Source organism: Acanthopagrus latus, chromosome 17, assembly GCF_904848185.1.
Source record: "Acanthopagrus latus isolate v.2019 chromosome 17, fAcaLat1.1, whole genome shotgun sequence".
Lineage (NCBI taxonomy): Eukaryota > Metazoa > Chordata > Actinopteri > Spariformes > Sparidae > Acanthopagrus > Acanthopagrus latus.
In genome coordinates this window covers 30,999,032-31,018,549 of record NC_051055.1, presented here as the reverse complement: position 1 = coordinate 31,018,549, position 19,518 = coordinate 30,999,032, and the positions used below count along the sequence as shown (strand labels likewise).

The following is a 19,518-nucleotide window of genomic DNA, read 5'->3' as shown; positions in this document are numbered from 1 at the left end:
ATCTGTTTACTTATTATGTAGTTCATCATTTATTTCTGATAAACATTACAGTTCTCTTTAGTTTGTTTCTGGTGTCTCTTCCTTCTCTCTCTCTGTGTCAGGATGTTTCACTCAGGACAACACACCTGCTGCTGGTTTGGCTCAGAACACAACATGATGTCGGCCATCTTGCCTTATTTTTCATCTGGTTTGTAAAGATGGAACATGAACTGAATTTCACTCTGAAACCAATAAAAATTCTTTAATTAACGCAGTTAGAAAACACACTTTCAGAACTCAGGTTCATACTGTAGATCCACAGAAAACTGGAGAAAAGGACTCAAAATAAAACACAGCTGGTAAAGAAAGCAGAGCTGCTGATGACAAACACATTAAATTAAAGAAGTGAACAGCGGCTGCGGTGCGTTCAGTGTCCACAGAGTCTTCTTCATGCTCCTTCACAGCCTTTTAGTCTTTATGTCTGTTCAGTTTGTAAAAGTTAAATCAGCTTTGTCCTTTAGCAGCTTCTCTGGACCGTCCGGTCTGACGGCCGGGTCCCCTCCCTCTGCCTCCTCCTCCTCCTCCTCCTCCTCCTCCTCCTCTCTTCCTCTTGTGTCCTGGTTTCTGTCCAGTGAAGCCTCCTCCCTCCTCCCTGTTGGCAGACTGAGCCCACAGGGTGTCGTAGCGGCCCGGTGCCTGGTATCCAGGCTGGCTACAGTCCAGTGGTTCCTGTGAGAGGAGGATCCAGATGGCGGGCACGTTCCTGTTGACTGTCAGGCTGTCGAGGCCGGCGGCGGGCTCCAGCGGCTCCCACACCTCCACCACGGTGCTGTACAGCAGCCTGGTGAGCTGGTGGAGACCCTTCAGGCGCCGCTTCACGATCTCAGTGCAGGTGATGGCTTTAGACACGCCCTTACCGCTCGCCGTGAAGACGATGTGTTTGCAGAGCGGCCGGCCTCGAGCTTCCTGTTGTCCCTCCACAGCCACGCCCCCTTCCTCAGACGGGGGTCGCCCCTCATCGTCAGCTGCTCGGGGTTTGGCCTCCATGCGGCTCAGGGCGTAACGCAGCAGGTTGCGGATCTTGCTGCCATCTTTCACGCGGACCTCCGGCGTATCAGGTGGGAGGCCGGGGAACGGACAGACAGACGGCTGCTCCTCCGTCCGAGCTTTGCTGTAGTTCTCCATCTGCAGACAGACAGACAGACAGAAGGACGCAGGACAGAACAGATGGGCACAATTCAATAAGATCTCTGATATCAAAATCACAATATGGCAGATGAAAATAATCCAACTGATGTTTGTTGTTTCGTGTTTTACTCATACGTGGAAAACAAGAGTTCGAGGTCAGTTTGTTGGTGGCTGAATACAGATTCGCTGAATGAAGCTGAAGATAACAGTCAGACAGCTGCTCGCTACTGCAAACTAAATTCTTTAAATGAATCAGAATAAGCAGATTATTCAAGTAAAACAGTAACTTCTGCCACACGATGGCGCCAAATCCCTCAGGAACCTTTCAAACAGCAAACTGCCGCAGATGCCCTGACAGTGAAGTCCACATGCACGAGTTCTGATATTAATCTGGACAACAGGAGCTTTTAATGCGAACATCAGCCTAACTTCAGTGACAGAGCTCTGCAGTCGGATGGGCGCTGTGCAGAAAGCAGCGCAGTCCAACACACATTAACACTTTTCCTTTGAGTATCAGGAAGCAGTTGAACCTGGAGCATCATTCAGGATGTTAACTGATTTCTAGTTCCTCACAGATAATTCGGGGTAGAAATAACTGATTTGACGGTTACATTTGTGTAGAGATGGTCATCATGGTGACACGTTTAGAGAAGACTGCAGTTAGTCAGCAAGACGGTAAACTGCACAATTAAAACAAAACGAACAATGTTTGGTGTATTGGATGTGTGCCGAATTAAAGAGGACATCGTAGTGATTCAACAACTCCTTCTGTCTTCTTCCGACTTGTCTTCGGCGTCACCGGTGACGAAGAAAACGTTAAATCTGCAGCGTTTCTAACGGGGAACCGCGCCGTGACTGTTCTGGACGTTCCGGCGTCTTAAAGGCTCGACAAACGTCAAACGGATGAAACGAGGCGGAGGTGTAGTTTCACTCTGAAATGATCCCACAGACACTTCACGTATTTCAGCGAATGTTTGATGAACTGACACAAAACTGAGTCGAAAGGTGTGTAAGCGTGCGCAGCTATGCTACATGCTAACAGGCTAACGTGCCGAGTGCACAAACACGAGACACACAGCTGGTTCTGCGTTATAACCTAAACACATACGTGAATTATAACTTTAACACTCTTACCAGACGGGTTTTTTATTGGCTACTGAACCCTCCACATGTTTACTTCTGCTGCGACACTTTCCGCTGCCGCACGTCGATTGAAACTATCGTAAACTGTCGCGGCCACAAAATGGAGGCGTTGAAAAGAGGAAGCAGCACAGTGACGGTTTTCTTCTTCTTCGAGACTCCGTTCAGGACCGCAGCGCCACCTGCTGACAAGACAGTTTTAAAGATTTATTCCACCTAAATCCTAATTTATGATTCAGTATTTATAGATTTAAAGTGTTATTTCACCCACATCCTACTTTGTAATATATATATATGTATATATATATATATATATATATATATATATATATATATATATATATATATATATATATACATATATACATATAGATACCGAGGTGTGGTGGACAGCTTTGTAGAGTGGTGTGGACAGAACCACCTGCAGCTCAACACGGGGAAAACCAAAGAGCTGCGGGTGGACTTTAGGAAGAAGAGTAACCCTCCAAACCCTATCAACATCAAGGGTACTGAGGTGGATATAGTGGACTGTTACAAGTATCTGGGGGTCCATATTGACAATAAACTAGACTGGACAGCCAACATCAATGCCCTCCACAAGAAAGGTCAGAGTCGCCTCTTTCTCCTGAGGAGACTCAGGTCTTTTAACGTATGCAGGACCATGTTGCTGATGTTCTACCACTCAGTTGTCTCCAGCGTCATCTTCTACGCTGTGGTGTGCTGGGGCAGCAGGGCTAAGACAGCCGATGCCAACAGGCTGGATAAGCTCATCAGGAGAGCTGGCTCTGTCCTGGGAGTTGAACTGCAGTCTCTGGCAGAGGTGTCTGAGCAGAGGATGCTGAGGAAACTGCTCAACATCCTGGACAATACATCGCACCCCCTGCATGCAACACTGGACTCCTACTGCAGCACCTTCAGTCGCAGACTGAGAGCACCGAGGTGCTCCACAGAACGCCACAGGAGATCCTTTCTCCCTGTGGCCATCACACTTTTTAACTCTTCCCCCTTCTCCATATAGGACAATGATAATATCCCTGCACGTCCACAAACACTTTAAGCTGCTGATTCGCACCTTATCTGCTATTACAGGTCAATAGCTCATGTATCTGTAAATTTATAGTTGCAATTTACTTTTATTTCATTGTATTTTTTATATTATATTTTTTATTTCTATTTGATTTGATTTATACTGTTTCCTTGTACTGCAACCCTGGCACAGCAATTTCCTTCGGGATTAATAAAGTCCTTATCTTATCTTATCTTATCTTATTTAAAGGGTTATTCCACACAAATTCTACTTTAGGATTAATTATTTATCGTTTTAATGGTTTATTTAACTCAAATTCTACTTTGTGAGAAGTTATAGGGAGAGAAGAAACTCACCGTTACCTCGAGGAAACTGGAGGATTTCTTGTTGGAAACATTACTGATAGTGTGAGAACACAGCTCAACAACATGTAGGACAAGAATTCTTACAGAATATAAATTTAAAGTTAACAACAACAAAAACAATGATCGACAAGATGCTCGTATTTTTAACATTTATTGAGAGATGTTTACTCCTGACCTGTTACAGTGGATGTCACACAGTGTGTATGAATCATATTTGTTGTAACTCAATATTTTGAATCGGTTTATTTTTCTGTTGAGCGTTGCATCTCCTCTGTAGTGGACGATTAATCATTGATTTAAATCGATGTACTGATGGATTTCTTGTACAGGTAAACGTTCCCTCTGATGTAGCGCTCCTCCTGCTCATCCTTCCCGTCTGCCTCAGTGGTCACAAATGCGTTTTCCATGTATCTGTCTGTCGGTTTGATTCCCACCAGGCTCCACAGTCCCTCGTCCTCCATCAGCTGCAGCTCTCTCTCCAGATCCTTCTTGTATATTTCTTCTTCTGCTCCTGGGTATGAACCTTTTGCTATACAGATGAAACCTCCTGCAGACGACACAACATATTCAGCTGTACAGACACAAAACAACTACAAAGAGACACAAAGCAACAAAAACTGCAAAGAGAGCAAGACTACAGAGACACAAAGCAAAATTACACAAGCAGCTACAACATGACAGAGAACTACAGGAGATACAAAACAACCATAGAGATACACAATGAGATACAAAATAAACACAAAGAGACAAAGGAATACCACAAAGATACACAAAGCAATGAAAAGACACAAAATAACCATAAAGACAGAAACAAATCATCAGGAAAACCACAAAGAGAACACAACAGACACAAGAAAAGATGCAACATGAAACCCAAAGTAACTACAAAGACAACGCAACAACGACGAGACATCAAACAACTACAAAGAGACACACAACAACAAAAGAGATACAAAAGACAACTACATCGAGACACATCAGCTGTGCAGACTCATGCTAACAGGTGATAGCTAGTTACCTGGTTTGGAGGCGTGGCAGAGCTCCCTGACAACACTGACTGGAGCAAAACCAGGACTGAGAGCACTGACGAGGATCACCACATCAAACACACCTGAAACCATCAACAGAAGAGGAAGAAGAACCAGGTTCACTCTCCAGAAGTCGTCCTGTTTCATGTTTCATTTCATCTGATCACCAGCTGGAGTTGAGCCGGATCAGATGAACACGTCTATTAAACCCAAGGGAAGAGAGTGAACTGGGACGTCTCCCACTCCCAGCTCTGGAAGATGTTCTCGCACATCCCGGGCAGGTTGGAGACATGAATCTGAGGAGCCATGTTCAAAGCCTCCAGTAGATGCGGCTGTTAGGAGCTGTTGTCAGGAAGTTATTGTTACCTGTCGTGGTGGAAACCTAAGAACCTGCTGGTGGACACCGGCCTGCATTGAGGGAAGCCGTCACTCTAAAGAAGGAGGCCTTTCAGGCCTGGTTAGTCCCGGCAGCTCCTGAAGCTGCAGACAGGTACCGAGAGGCCGAAAGGAAAGAACACTTCGAGGAGCTTCTGAACCCGACTAGCACCTCCTGGCAGAGTCTGAAGGACTCGAGGGAAGACGTGACCACATCACCACAGAGAGCTCTGAGTAAGTCAGGATACTCAAGAAGAAGTCTAAATGTGATGTTTGGACTCGGAGAAGGCCAACACAGTATGCCCTGGATATTCTTGTGGTACTGTAGAAATATAGAGTACCAGGGCTGTTGCTACGAGCTGTCCGGTCCCTGTGACCAAAGTGAGAGCTATGTACGTGTACTGTTTCCAGTGGGTCGGACTCCAGGGTTGTCGCTTGTCTCCGATCCTGTTCCAGGACAGAATCTCAAGGCTCAGCCTTTGAGACGAGAGTGTCTTCAGAACCCCTTTGATTCTTCGCCTGTGTTCTGTCAGTTAATCATTACTTGTGTATTTAAATCCTTGTCTGCCTCGATCTCTTTGTCAGGACTTCTGTTCTGTTTTCATCCAAACCTGCCACAAACATGCCTGTGCTCCTTTCTACAAGGCTAAGTTCTGTTATCCTCCAGCCTGCATCTGCACCAGTTAACCACCAGCCAGCTAACCCTAAACCAGAGACAGGTCCTGTGCTGGCTTGTCTCCAGCCTGGACCCTCTAGCTCCTGGGCTGGCTAATGCACCTCCTGCTTCTCAGTTGGTCCACGTCTCGTCTGTTTCTGGGTTGGGTGCATACGTGTGTGTGTGTGTGTGTGTGTGTGTGTGTGTGTGTGTGTGTGTGTGTGTGTGTGTGTGTGTACCAGTCTCTGCAGGCAGTCCTTCTGTTCCCAGTAAGGCCAGCCTGAGGTCCTGGTACAGTCCGGTCCCAGCAGCTTGGTCCAGCATGCCTTTACTGCCGTCCACTCCCACAAAGTGCCTGAAGCCCAGTTCAGACATCTGAACAGCAGAGGGAGACAAACAGAACCAGTAGTGAGTCTTCAACCTGTAGAGAGCAGCTCAGGTGATGTCAGGTGATGTCAGGTGATGTCATCAGGTGTGTGGGGGGGCTGGAGGGTGTGACTGGATCAGGTCCGTCCACACATACACGTGTACTATTAAATAAACTGATCTGTGTCCAGACGAGTGTTTTAGCACCTGGTCAGCATTAAACTCTGTGCACACTAACACACCTGGAAACACGTCACATGACCACTCACACACACTGGGCCTCAGGTACTGCACTGCACACACATCTCTGTGATTAACAGTCTGCTGATGAGTTTCTCATTGAAACAAACACAACTAACTTATTCTGATTTGTCTTTTTGAACCTTTGTGAAAATGTGAATTGAGGAAAATGTCTGAAATAAAATAACTGCATTAACTTTCACATGTAGCATGAAGTGTTGATGTGTTTAAATCTGGTCCTGAACGTTTGACACGTGTGTGATCGTGTAATAATATGATTAAAAGGTTCATTCTGTGGAAGTCGCGCTTGTTCAGCGCTGTGCTGCGTTCCTGAAGACGCACTCCAGGAAACATCGACTGAGTGAAGACGGGTTACATGTCAAAACTGAGCCGAACATGAAAACGTGCTGTCACACCTGCAGGTTCTGCTCTGAAATGGACTTTTGTCTCTCACCAGTTTAGCGACCAGTCCAGAGCCGCAGGCGACGTCCAGAACCTGAACCTCCTCACGCCTCCCGCAGAAGTTGGCATTCAGGAAATCTACAGCCAGATGTGCTGGTCTGTAGCCGATCCGCATCATATCCTGTTAATGGTCCATGTGTTAGTTCTCAGAATCCACCAGTGACTGATGACACACACACAACACTGAGACTCAGTCGCAGTTAAAGTCCAGCAGCTGAAGATGAACAGAACCGTCTGTGATACCCGACCAACTGCTCATCAGAACACAAACGCTTCCACGAGGAGGACGAGGAGTTTCTGACACTGACCCACTCGTACGTCTGGGCCCAGCAGTCGTAGAACTCTGTGGTGCCTTTTGAATTGAGGTATTGACCGGACCGAATGGACCTCTTTATATCGGCCACAGTTCTGCTGCAGTGGGCCATGACGAGGATACGACTTGAAACCTGCTGCAGGAAACAAAGTGAACGTGATCTCAGCAGGACAGATACTGATGTTCTGGTCGTGTACCAACATGTGAAACCTGATCTCAGTCATCGTGTTACAAGTTTAAATACTCTGAACCTGCATCTGAAGAGCGGACCTGAGAAGGTTCTGATCCAATGATGAATAAGACATCTGAACTCATCAAAGCAAATGTTGACACCTGAACACATCACAGCCTGACTGTGAGCAAAGGATGAAAGCAGTTTGAACTCACCTGTGTGGATGTTTCAGGTAGAGCAGCAGATATGAGTGTGGGAGCAGTGGTGACAGACGGGGCTTCAGATCAGCAGGAGCTGCTGATTGGTGGAAACTGCTCCGACAGGTGACGTCAGGAATGTCAGGAACGTGAGGTACGACCTGCTTGTCCGGTCCGGTTTGAAGTCAACTGTCATCCAACAAACACATTGAGACTTAACTGTGATCAATATCGCACAAAGTATTCAACAGTCATACTCAGGTAAAAGTATATAACTCATATATTCAGTTTACTTCACGATCGAAACATTACACAGAGGAGACAGAGAACCAGAACCAGAACCAGAACCACAGTCTCTGCTGAGTGCAGAGGTTTGTTCACTAACCTCAGTTTACAGCGGATGTGCAGTAAAGTAATCTGGCTGTTGGCTGCTGTGATCCAGCTCACTTCTCTGGTGATGAGCACATTAAACTCCCACTGCTGATTAAAGCTCTCTGTGACTCCGTCAGGCGTAGACGAACCACGACGTACCTTTTACCATTTATTTAGAATTGAATCATTAAGTAAAGCTTGATATCAGAGACTTTCTCTGTTACAGTTTCAGTGTACAATGTATTTTATGTTTTCAGTTACAACAAGTGTGTGAATTGTCATGAGTCAAGTACAGATGAAGCTGTGGGCCCGGTTACGATAAATGTTCTGGAGCACATTAATTAATTCATAAAATGAGACAAATTGTGATTCTTGTGTTTATTTACCTTTGTATTCCCACATTAATATATTCTAGCCTATATTTATATGATTTATTCCTATAGTTTATTTTAACATATCTTTATATGTTTCAGCTCCATTATGCACAATAAAAGGGACCGTCGTTCAAAGTGTGACTTGGAGTGCACAGATTGATTAGACGTGTCTTGCTCACAAAAAATGACAGGTTAGTATCTGCTGATGTAACAAAGGTTTCCAAACAAAATCTTGGGTATCCAGTCTGTCACCTTAAACTAATCGACAGAAAAGAGAAACGGAGCCCTTATGTCTAAATGACAGTTAAGCTACGGTCAGAAAATTGTTGCTCCTGTCCTGCTCCGATACCTTAATTACCCCCCAAAAAACAGAGATGCCCACATGGCTAGTTTTACTACCGTTATCTACAACAAGCTGCACTTTATGGCAATAACAGTTTGTGGTAGCAGTACAAAATGAAAGCATAATAAAAATTTATCTACAGAACAGACATTAATTACCTTAAGATGAAACAGAATATCAGTCATGATTAATCCTTACAAATTAAAGCAAAATAGATATTAACTAATTAGTCACAAAATGCAAACATAAGTCTCATGTTCTTCATGGCTCTAACATTAAGTATGGGATTAGATTCCATCTTTAATTCTTTTTTGTATGGGTGGATAGTTATGTTGCAATAGTTCTGTAGGGTCCTTTGGTATTATAACGGCCAAATATTGTCGCTGCTGACTTTAACATCACACTCAGAGCGATGACGCCTCCCGCCTCGTTTTAATCCTTCGTGCTGACATCAGTGTGAAGTCGGTGAACTTTGAGAGTCTAAATATCAGATGATACATCACGTCTGAATCAGACAGACTCTGATCAACACTTGTGAGTTTCTTCTTCAGACTTGATCTCCCTGTGGATGACTTTAAATAAGAACTAGTTTTAAAATTACAGCTCTTTGCTCTAACATTTGCTCTCGCTCAGCCTTCTGCTCCACTGGCCCTCAGTCTAACTTGGCTGTAGTCGTGTTTTCTCAGTGATGTAAGATTACAGTCAGTTTCTCCTGAAATTCACTGGAAAAACTGAACCACATGGTTCTTCGGTTAATGTCAGACAGATCCAGCCTGAGATTTATACTCTGTCCTCTGTCCTCTGCATGAAAGAGACGATAACTTCTGATGAAGCAGAACCTGATGAGGAGTCTACATGCATGCTAACAGCTGTGAGGCTACATGTTAGCATTTAGCCTCACAGCTGACGATGTTTGATAAAATTACTCACGTGTTCAACGAATAAGCTTTATGACTGTCAGGACTTTTTAGAGACTTACAGACCAATGAGCCATACAGAGGAAGTCAGACATTATTAAAGGAACAGTTCACTGATAAAGTGAATCCAGTCCTCCTCTTCCTCCGTCTCATGAAGTCAGGTCAGGTGTCGTAGTCCACAGAACAGTTCTGGAGCTTCACAGTAAAACAGAGTTGCAGTGTTCTGCTGAACAACTGAAGCAGCTGACACTTGATTTGAAGCAGAGAAACAACTAAAAAATAAATAATGCTCCAAAACTCCATTAGAACAGAAGCAGAATCAGCTGTTAGCACTTCCTGTTAGCAGTGCAGCTGTGGAGGTGCAGACAGCTCCCACTGGATCACTGTGATACTGAAGAGAACTTAAAAACATGGTGTTTCTCAGGCAGGTTCTGCACGTTAGGAGAGACTTTTCAAGAATTTCAAAGCAGATTTGTGGAGTTGTCATCTTCATTATAGCTGAGGACGTCAGAGTTTTCCTTTAAAAATGTGTAAATAACATCTTTTCACATCATTTTGTGTTTCCAGAGGAAAACTGGAGGAGTGGCTGAGGGAAGGGAGCAAAGAGGAAACGAGTTCACACAGCCCAGTTTCTCTCAGAATAGAATCAATACAATAGTTCTGTTCAGTATCACAGTGATCCAGTGATATCTGTCTGAACACCCACAGGTTCACTGTCAACAGGAAGGCTGAGAATATTTCTGATGAGACAAGTAACATGTGGAAGAAAACACAAGTAAAATCACAGAGAAAATACCTACAATGTTGCATAAATGGTTAACAAATGACAAATTAAATAAATAAAATAAAAAAGTTTCAAGGAGATTAAAATAATCATTTTTGGGAAAATACACAACTAAAATATTTGTAAAAGTTACGTTAAACCACATAGGATCAACTTTTGATTCAACACAGTGAAAACTGATGTTTGAAAATGAATGTGATGATTTATTGATATAACTTTGATGAGCTCAGTTTAAATGAACACGTGTTGTAAATGATCCTCGGGGTCTCTGATGTTCAGACGTCGGTGAGGCTGAGTCACTCACTCCATCAACTTCAGCTCAAAAGTCAGAAAGTGTTTGGAAAAAACATCTGCAGGATTTTACAGTCCAATAAATTTCACAGAAGTTTTAACAGGAATTTTTCAAGAAAATCAACAGCATGACCCGGGAGGACCCGGAAGAGTTGATATGAAATGACACACACACACAGAATCCTAAATATTCATTATAATGATCAGAACCATCAGAACCTGTTGTTTAAATACAGAAGGTATCAGATTCAGTTCAAATCTAAAGTCTCTTTTTAATGATGATGATTGATTTGCCTCTGTTCATCTGAGCCACACAGTTCTGAGTCCTGACAGGCAGCCAGAGAACAGAGAACCAGAGAACTCAACAACTTTTCTTCAGAAATTCTGCAGAACCGGCAACTTTCCTCCATGTGCTGCTGCCAGACACACATCTCACTTTTCCCCAGAAATCCTCCAGAACATGTCGGCTGAACCCAATATGTCTTCCAACAAACACCCTGCTGCCAACACAAACACACACACAGACACCACACACTCTCACACACACTTACACACACACACACACACTCACACACACCGTTTCAGTCTGTCAAACAGAGGATGTGAAAATGGAAGAAGCCAACAAAATTTTCTAACACGCTACACTCTAAAATCTTTGCATATATTTCAGGATGTTCTGCATCCCGTGTATGGGGTAAGTTGAGCCGTATCCCTTAAAGTGCGCTTGGGAAGAGAACGTGAACAGCTGTGTTTTTGGAGAGAAAACACTAGAACTGAATCCGCCTTCCAGAATCATGGTTTCTGCTGACAGTAAGATCAGTTATGGACTAGTAATACATTTGAACAATCCGAATTGAAACTCCCATCCTCCTTCCTTCCTTCCTCTGTCTATCCTCTGTTCTCCATCTTTGTTAAACTCCTCCCTCCCTCCATCTCTCCCTCGATCCATCCATCTCTCCCTCGATCCATCCATCTCTCTCATCCGCTGGGTGACTCAACTTACCCCAGAGCTTCCACTCTGTCTTTATTAGTCCCCACAGCTAAAATGGTGCATTTTTATGCTAGGTTTATAGCCTCATGTTGTAGCTCATAGATACCACAATCGATGTATCTCTCTATAAAAGCAAGGAATCTTTGTCTGTGTGTGTCTGTTCCTCAAATGTCTCTGCAGATCAGGATCAGACTGACCTGAGAGTTTCAACATGGCTGCTGTTTGGTTCAAGGGTGTGCGACGTCGCATTTGTTTGGACTGCAATGATACCTGTAATAAATTAATTCATAAATGCTTTACCAATTCCGCTAGCATTGCTAACCGTAGCCACCACAGCCATGTGCACACCAGAGCCAATCACTGCAGAGCTCAAACCCACGACAACAATACCAATACCTGCAGCTGCGCGAGCTGGACCGGGATTTTGCGGCGGTTCGGTCCCGTTCTGAGCATCTAAACTGACTGTTGTGGATTAATGAGACTAAACGAGTCCGGACCGAGTCTGTTCCGGTCTGAGGAGATCCGGAGTCGCGCGGACAACAAAGTGGAACCGGAATCTGTGGATATTCGTGTGTAGCTAGCTGCTAGCTGCTAGCCGCTAACACGGCCCACCTCCCGAGTCGACGGTCGCACCGGCATATCCAGAACCGGACTTAGGGTAAATAATGTCCGCCAGGCTTTTTCACGAACATTGCCGTCATGTTTGCTTTGTGTCTGGTGCAGGAAGAAACGGTAAAAACGGACTTTTGTCACGAAAGTGTCCAAGCAGCAAGTTTGGTTGCTGAGGAACAGGAAGTTGTGGGCGGGACGGAGGCGGATGAGTGACAGGCACCGATGGTCGGTGTAGAGACAGGCAGCCATACTGAGAGTTGAGAGATTTGTGACATTTAGCGTGTTTAGAGTGTGTAGTCAGTGTGTTATGTCGTGTTTGGTGTTGTGTGTTCAGTGTGTAGTGGAGTCAGTTTTTTGTTTTATGAGTCAAAACAATGAGGAGCTGCTGAATGTGCAGCAGGCAGTGCAGCTCCTCAGGCAGACCTGAGCACTGCCTGCATTTAAATGTAAATACTTACATATTACTTTGTACAGTTTTAAAATGTATGCACATATTTGGCAAACAACAATTTATATTTGCATTATAAGTAATAAAAATGGTTTGTTAAACATTTGTGGTTTTCACAGGAAAAAAATGTAAATTTTTCTACTCTGATTTTGTGTTTTTTTGTTGTTGTGATTTTAGGTCCATAGTGTTAATACAGTATGTCAAAAAAACAAACAAAAAAACTGTACAGTCACGCATGTGAGGTTGTGCTGAAAATAATGACACCAAGTAAATAGTTTTTAAGGTGAAATATAATGGCAAAATCAAAAGTAGTCAAAAACGTCCAATTATACTCTGGAATATCAGATTTCACAACAAACCTAAACATCCCTGAAGTTCCACCTTCAAACACAGCCTCATTTGGCCATCCATGAAAAAACTACTTAACCTCCCACTTTTCTAAAGGAATGCATTTTTCCTACGGGCACTGCACTAGTAAAACAAATTTAAAATGATCTATTTTGGTCTCAACACAATTCAGATGAAACTTATGATAGACTACATTCACTTTCAAGAGTGAAAAATGTTTTTTTGGAAATAGATGTCTGACCACTTCACCCATGTGGTTCTTTCCTTCACAGGAGGACCGGCCGAGGCCTGTACCTGCTCCTCGGTCGGAGGCTCAGTCGAGTCCCATGCCAGGTCCAGTGCCTGCTCCTCGGTCGGGGGTGCGGCCGAGGTTGTTTGTGGCCAGAGACCCTTCATCGGCTCTCAGGCCACCAGCTCCCGGCAAAACTCCGTCGGTGGTCCAGCCAAGACCCTTGAGGGTTTCCCAGCCAGTGGTCTTCCCTTTTTACCCCGACCTGACACATGGGACATTTCAATTGCATGAGGGTTAATTTAACCAGCATCAGTTAAACTGACATAAACTGAGTCATACTCATTTAAGTTCATGATTAAAATAAATCATTTTAAAATAAAGTAAAAAGCTAAACGGACTGGCTTTGAAACAGCGTTTGAGAATTATGGGTAATTTTAGCCTTCCGCTAACTTAAAATGCCCGAAAACTATTTATCAGAATCGAGGCAGAAATAATGGCATCAATAAAGGTCATCAGTAAGAGAGTCCAGGAAGTCTGACAGACTTTTAAGCTAATTCAAGTCCTTAAATTTTCTTTTATGGAAAGAAGACCATCAGACAGGTACAGAACACAACACACAGGCTCAGATAACAAATACACAACACATAGACGAAAACCAGTTCATAGAAATCTGCTTAGCAACAACTAAAAATGTTCAGTATTAACAATTTTCTGGCGAAACTTGAATAAATAGCTAACACATTAAAGATCATACACATTCCCTGAACGAACATAATGAAAATAAAAACACGTATTTCCAGTTAAAAAGAAAATATTCATAAAAAACATATTCACAACGTTTTTTATTGCAGAAGATATGAAAATGATATTATTTGGTATGTTTCCAGACAGTCATGCGACATGGACACAGGGTGATAAGAAATATCTATAACTTGATTTCAACATGTATATTTATCCACAAAGGTGACGTTTGTCTGAGTGTCATCATTACCTGATGAGATTTCCCCTCTGAACTCCTCATATGGTTTCATTTAGATATCTCGGAGGGAAAAGATTAGAAGTTCAGGCTTTTAGCTGATAATACAGTTCTTTTACTTCAGGAGGATTTTAAATGCAGGACTTTAACGTTGTTGTGCTGCTACGTTGACTCGGTGTGTGTGAGTGAGTTCCTACATGACTCGACTCTCCTGACGCTCGCCAAAGATTAAAATATTACATTTTCACTTTTGTTGATTGTTTTGTTTGCTGGTCAAACACTGGTTTGTAATGGTGTCTTTCTAACAGACCTTGCATTGAGCTGGTCACTCAGTCATACTCCTGTGCTTTGTGCTCATATGAATTATGTTGCACTAATAAGGAGTTACCATAAAGTAAGACTGTAGTTGTGCTGTCTCACGATCAGGATATAGTAAATGTAAATGCGACTGGTTAGAACTTGAAGCTACAACGAGGTCTTAAAATGGATGGACAGACTTTTAAAGAAGGTCTTAAAAGGTTTTAAATGTAACTTCAGGATTCCTGCATGTACTAAACAAAATGTATGTTTCCTCTGATTTCAGAGCCATTATGTGAAGCTACTACAGTTTGTTCTATGGATCAATGCAGAAATAATGCGGAGAATGTTTGGGTAGATTTATTTGACTGTTTGGTGTGCCAGGAGCTTCAGAGAGATAGAACACAACACAATAAGAGTTTAAAATGTCATTAAACTACAACTTTCTGCTGTGACTGCAGAGCCAGCGAGCTCTCTTCTCATTCTCATCACTCTCTCTGCTGTGAACAAAGAAAAAAAGACTCAAGGATTTTATTTGTTCATTTGTCTTTCTTCAGAATGTGGTGGGAGGTGGAGGAGGAGACCTGGGCCCTACCCTTCATCCTCCTCCTTCTCCTTCTCCTCCTCCTTCTCCTCCTCTTCCTCTTCATCCTCCTCCAGATGCTAACCTGCAGCTCTCTGTATCACCCCGGGACTCTGTGTTTGGGTGCAGAAGGAGCAGATGCAACAGCAGCAGATCTGTAAGTGACTTTTAATTACTCTTTCCTCGTCAACACAAACGTAGGTGTTGTCTGATCAGTCTGCAGAATTAAAGTGGTGAAATTTGATTTATGGACCTGGAGAACAGATGCACTTCAGCTGTCATTAATGTAAGAGATGAATCATTTTTGGATTTTGAGTAGTTTTTAATTCAGAGCTGCAGAGTGTTGATGGACGGACTCACATGTTGTGAGCTGGGATCTGATCCTGTGAGCGGGTAAAGTAAGTGATGGCAGTGATGCAGATCTGCAGAGAGACGTGTTTGTTACTCGCTGACGTTAAAGAATGACTGTTCTGTCACAACAAACCTAACGATAACCAGCTGGAACTGGCAAAATATCAGAACCAAAAGAAAAACAGGCTCAATGAGTATCACAGAAATAAAAACATAATCTGTGAAATTAAACCACTAGAAGTGACATTACAGCCAAAAGTATGAAATTTTTTAAAAAACATATTTGACGTCAAATTTGTAAGTAAAGTTGGCTTTGGGTCCCATTCGCAGCTCGTTTTGGGATTGTAGGACGGGTCGGCCTCACAAAACATCGGGTCCTTGATGAGTTTGGAAGATACTGATGTAGTTAATGATCCTCAGGGTCTCAGGACAAACACACAGAAACACAAACATGATGAATTTCAGCTTGGAGGCACAAACTCTACACATTCAGAGCTGAAGAAGTATTTAGGACAGCTGTGAGAATTAACACGCTCACATGAGTTTAATATTAGTTTGTACATGATATCCTATTTTTCCCCGATTATGTGAGGACAGAAGATATTTAGTTACTGTTGTTAATCTGATGACTGTAAACTTTCAGATTCAGATATTTGAATGAACACATGTTGTAAATGATGTTCAGGACAAATTTCAACCCCGTCCACTGAAAAAAAAAATAATCAGAAGTTAGAATAAACATACAGAGAACTGAATATGAAGTAGTGACAACTAGTGAATGTGGTTAGCTCAGACCCGCTCTCTCTCGCTGCAGGTTCGAGTCCGACCTGTGGCCCTCCGGAGACTCGTCCCTCCTCTCCCTCGTCCTGTTTCATGTCGCCTCTCTGAGCTGTCCTGTAAAATAATGGCCAAGAAAGTACTAAGAAGACAGAGGAAGTGTTTAGAGAACAGCTGTAAGATATCAGTCCTGTATATTTTATGAGAAGTTTTTTAGTGCGACTGGAGCCAGAGTGCTCTAACGTCTATGTTTCCCGTCCAACATTTAATCAGAGTGAGCTGCTGCAATTATTTATTTCAAAGTTGTGTATATTCAGTTTCTGGTTCTGCCCTGTCCTTACCCTGTTGTCTCGACCTGAGCCCTTATCTCTACCCTGCTCTAGTCAGGCCTGGACTAGAAAGAGGACTCAGATGCAGAGTAAAGTCGAAATTCAACAGGCTTTTATTCTGAAATTTGATAGCTTCAAGACAGAGTGACAGATCAACAGGCTGTGAAATAATCACCTGACTAATCTAAGAACTAGGTAGGAACAATAAAAGAAAACAAAACTCAGAAAAGAAAACCACACAAACGGTGGGAACTCCACAAGAAACGGAGAAAACAAAATCAGGCACAAGGAGGAAAACAAAAGACTGCAAGCTGACTACACTATAAAAGTTATGACAAAAAAAATGAAATAAAATCACTCAAACGAGGAAGGCACAAGGCTATAAAACAAAACTACACTATTAGAAAAAGCTATGAAATTTAAACAAACCAAAATCGCTCCAAAGGAGGAAAGAAAAAAATCTATAAACTTAAACTGTGAGCTGAGCTGCACTATGAAAATTACAAACAAAGAAATCACTCAAGAGGCAAGGAATTAACAGAAAGACCAACAAAGAGTCACGATACCTACGCAAGACTTCGACTGTGGTGAAAGGCTGAGGTGCACGACGGAACGAGACACTCTGGCCCAAGACAAAGGGAGACGCAGACTATAAGACACATGAGGGTGATGGGGAACAGGTGGAAACAATCAGGGGAGACGTCAGAACGGTGACACATGTGGAAGCCAAGTGACCTGAAAGTAGAGGAGAGTTAGAATTTCAAAATAAAAGGGGAAGTTCACGAGACAAAAACCCAAGACAAGACAAAACCTCACCACTGTGTGACAGCTCCTACCTTAACACCGACTCTTTTGACGTCTAAACCTAACCTGGAACATGACCCTAACTTTAATCACACGCACATTTAAATAATAATTTAGTTTATGTAGAGAACTGCTTTTGTTTCGTGTCTTGTAGGAAGAGAGAAACTAACCAGCCGTCCCAGGATGAAGGGAAGAGCGAGTCTTCTTCTCAGCGTCATCATTGTGGCATGTTCCTCTGGCGTCGCTGCTCAGGTGACAGGTGAGTATCAGCTCAACTCAATAATTTAGATAGAGGCTTTGAAAACTAAATGGAATCAAGCCTGATGGACAAGCTCAGTCAAAGAAAAGAAAGATCTGTGTGTGTGTATGGAGCATATGCACACATGACTGATAATGATAAAGATGGCAACATAAACAACTTAAACTCTGATTGTTCTATTTCTGATCAATACAACTAAACCACAGTGAGAGCGCCTCATGCAGATCACTGTAGATATCCAGAGTGATAATCAATATTCCTCACATCGCTGTAGACGAGCTACCAGGTGATCGTTCAGGTGATCATCATCACCTGCTGCCTTTCTGAAGCATGAGGAACGTTAATTCTCTAAACCAGTTCAACCACTTCAGAGCACAAACTCCTGAACATGCTGTAACTGTAACTGTAACCGCCGCCATCTTAGCCTTGTGGTTAAAACACAGAGTGAAACATATATCCAGCAGGTTCTTACCTGTCCAGCAGAAAAGTCCTGACAGATCCGCAGCTCCTCCACCTCTGAAGTGACTCTGATATTTATCCTGGTTTTCTCTCTGGCTCGGTCCAGTTCTTTGTTTTCACTCTGCTTTTCTTCTTGAGTCTTCTTATTTCTTCTCTTTGACGTGGACAATGGTGGGGCATGTTTCTGCTCTGTTGTTGTTGTCTGTTCTCCTCCATTGTTTACAGTTTGAGTTTGAACGTATCTGACCAGGTGAGAGCAGACGCTGCACCTGTGCGGGGGAGGGGGGCTGCAGCAGTGTTTGCATGAGAGTGACTGACACTTCTCAGACACGCCCCTTGGCTCTGATTGGTTGTGTTGAGCCGGGAATGGAGGATTCTTGCAAATCAAATTACAGCCACTGGGCGGAGCCACAGACAGCTGACCTGTATCTGATTCTACTGTCACATCATGATGACAAGTTTAGCAAATATAACAAAAATAGTTACAGACTTCAACTTTAAATCTAAAAGAATGAAACTCGCTCTCTTCTGTGTCAACTGTTAATAAGAGATGATTTGTTTTGTGAGGTGAGTGGTTGTGACACACTGTGGAAAGAGTAGTGTAAAGTAGGTACAGTGTATGTATAATGTATAATCTCAGTAGAAGTTATGTCCATGGTGTTAATCACAACTGTTAAAATTGGAGCTGTGGCTCTTGGTTCAGTAATGTTTTCTTTGACATGTTTCCCTCTGCTGACCTCATCTCTCCCTTGTCCAGTGTGTGAAAATGCCAATGTGGCCGACATCGTCTTCCTTGTTGATGGATCCACCAGCATCGGCCCTACGAGCTTTCAGGAGGTCCGGAATTTTCTCCGTGGAGTCATCAATGCCTTCGATATCGGCTTCGACAGAGTTCGGATCGGCCTGGCTCAGTACAGCGATGAACCTCACCAGGAGTTCCTGCTGAAGGATCACACAGATAAAAGTTCCCTGCTGACCGCAGTGGAAAACATTCCCTACCGAACAGGGAACACTTTCACCGGCAAGGCCATGGACTTCATCCGGGAGCAGTACTTCACCGAAGTTGCGGGGAGCCGAGACAGCCAGCGTGTGCCTCAGATCGCTGTGGTCATCACAGATGGAGACTCTGCTGATGATGTTAAGGAACCTGCACGGCTCTTGAGGCAAAAGGGAGTCATAGTGTTTGGCATCGGGGTGGGACAAGCCAACCTGATGGAGCTCCAGTCCATCGCCAACCAGCCATCAGACCACTTCCTGCTCACCATCGACAGCTACCAGGCTCTGCAGAAGCTGACGGACAGGCTGCTGCGAACTGTGTGCATCTCTGTGGAGGATCAGAGGCAAGGTGAGGCAAAGGATTGGATGGAACATGAGATAATTGCTTGTTTCCTGATTTGCAATCAAATACAAAAATACCTGTCCAAGATGAACAGCTAGCCAAAGTCTGTCTTTTGAAATACACAA

At 43.4% G+C, this 19,518-nt stretch overlaps 3 protein-coding genes and 1 long non-coding RNA gene across 11 annotated transcripts in view; 1 reads left to right on the top strand and 3 right to left on the bottom strand.

The window, feature by feature from the left end:
- Positions 1-214: 214 nt before the first annotated feature.
- rpp25l (ribonuclease P/MRP 25 subunit-like) lies at positions 215-2,458 on the bottom strand. Its single transcript, XM_037075976.1, has 2 exons — positions 2,302-2,458; positions 215-1,164 (listed from the first exon to the last, which is right to left on the bottom strand). The coding sequence occupies exon 2, from the start codon at positions 1,162-1,164 to the stop codon at positions 484-486; it is 681 nt and encodes a 226-aa protein (XP_036931871.1). The 5' UTR covers positions 2,302-2,458; the 3' UTR covers positions 215-483.
- Positions 2,459-3,834: 1,376 nt separating this feature from the next.
- On the bottom strand, positions 3,835-10,278 carry LOC119005397 (methyltransferase-like protein 27). 4 transcript variants are annotated; one of them, XM_037072970.1, is made up of 8 exons: positions 9,527-10,278; positions 7,893-8,038; positions 7,526-7,696; positions 7,134-7,274; positions 6,818-6,946; positions 5,997-6,132; positions 4,718-4,810; positions 3,835-4,246 (listed from the first exon to the last, which is right to left on the bottom strand). In XM_037072970.1, the coding sequence occupies exons 4-8, from the start codon at positions 7,248-7,250 to the stop codon at positions 3,996-3,998; spliced, it is 726 nt and encodes a 241-aa protein (XP_036928865.1). In that variant the 5' UTR covers positions 7,251-7,274; positions 7,526-7,696; positions 7,893-8,038; positions 9,527-10,278; the 3' UTR covers positions 3,835-3,995. The 4 variants fall into 4 exon arrangements, with proteins under 4 accessions (XP_036928865.1, XP_036928864.1, XP_036928866.1 ...); XM_037072969.1 differs by having other exon boundaries at positions 7,893-10,278; XM_037072971.1 differs by having other exon boundaries at positions 7,134-7,271; positions 7,893-10,278.
- Positions 10,279-11,956: 1,678 nt separating this feature from the next.
- Positions 11,957-19,518, top strand: part of LOC119006178 (collagen alpha-6(VI) chain-like) — a 36,734-nt gene continuing 29,172 nt past the window's right edge. The window contains exons 1-5 of one of the 4 annotated variants that reach the window (XM_037074622.1): positions 11,957-12,237; positions 13,260-13,819; positions 15,153-15,232; positions 17,491-17,595; positions 18,812-19,399. In XM_037074622.1, the coding sequence (XP_036930517.1) occupies positions 17,520-17,595; positions 18,812-19,399 (664 nt within the window). In that variant the 5' untranslated portion in view covers positions 11,957-12,237; positions 13,260-13,819; positions 15,153-15,232; positions 17,491-17,519. Of the gene's footprint in view, positions 12,238-13,259; positions 15,233-16,240; positions 16,380-17,490; positions 17,596-18,811; positions 19,400-19,518 lie in introns of all 4 variants that reach the window. The other 3 variants (XM_037074620.1, XM_037074621.1, XM_037074623.1) reach the window with 3 other exon arrangements.
- Positions 15,946-17,197, bottom strand: LOC119006187. Of its 2 annotated transcripts, none has more exons than XR_005070702.1 (3): positions 17,103-17,197; positions 16,222-16,320; positions 15,946-16,132 (listed from the first exon to the last, which is right to left on the bottom strand). It is a non-coding gene; the product is annotated as an uncharacterized LOC119006187 (long non-coding RNA). The 2 variants fall into 2 exon arrangements; XR_005070701.1 differs by having other exon boundaries at positions 17,099-17,182.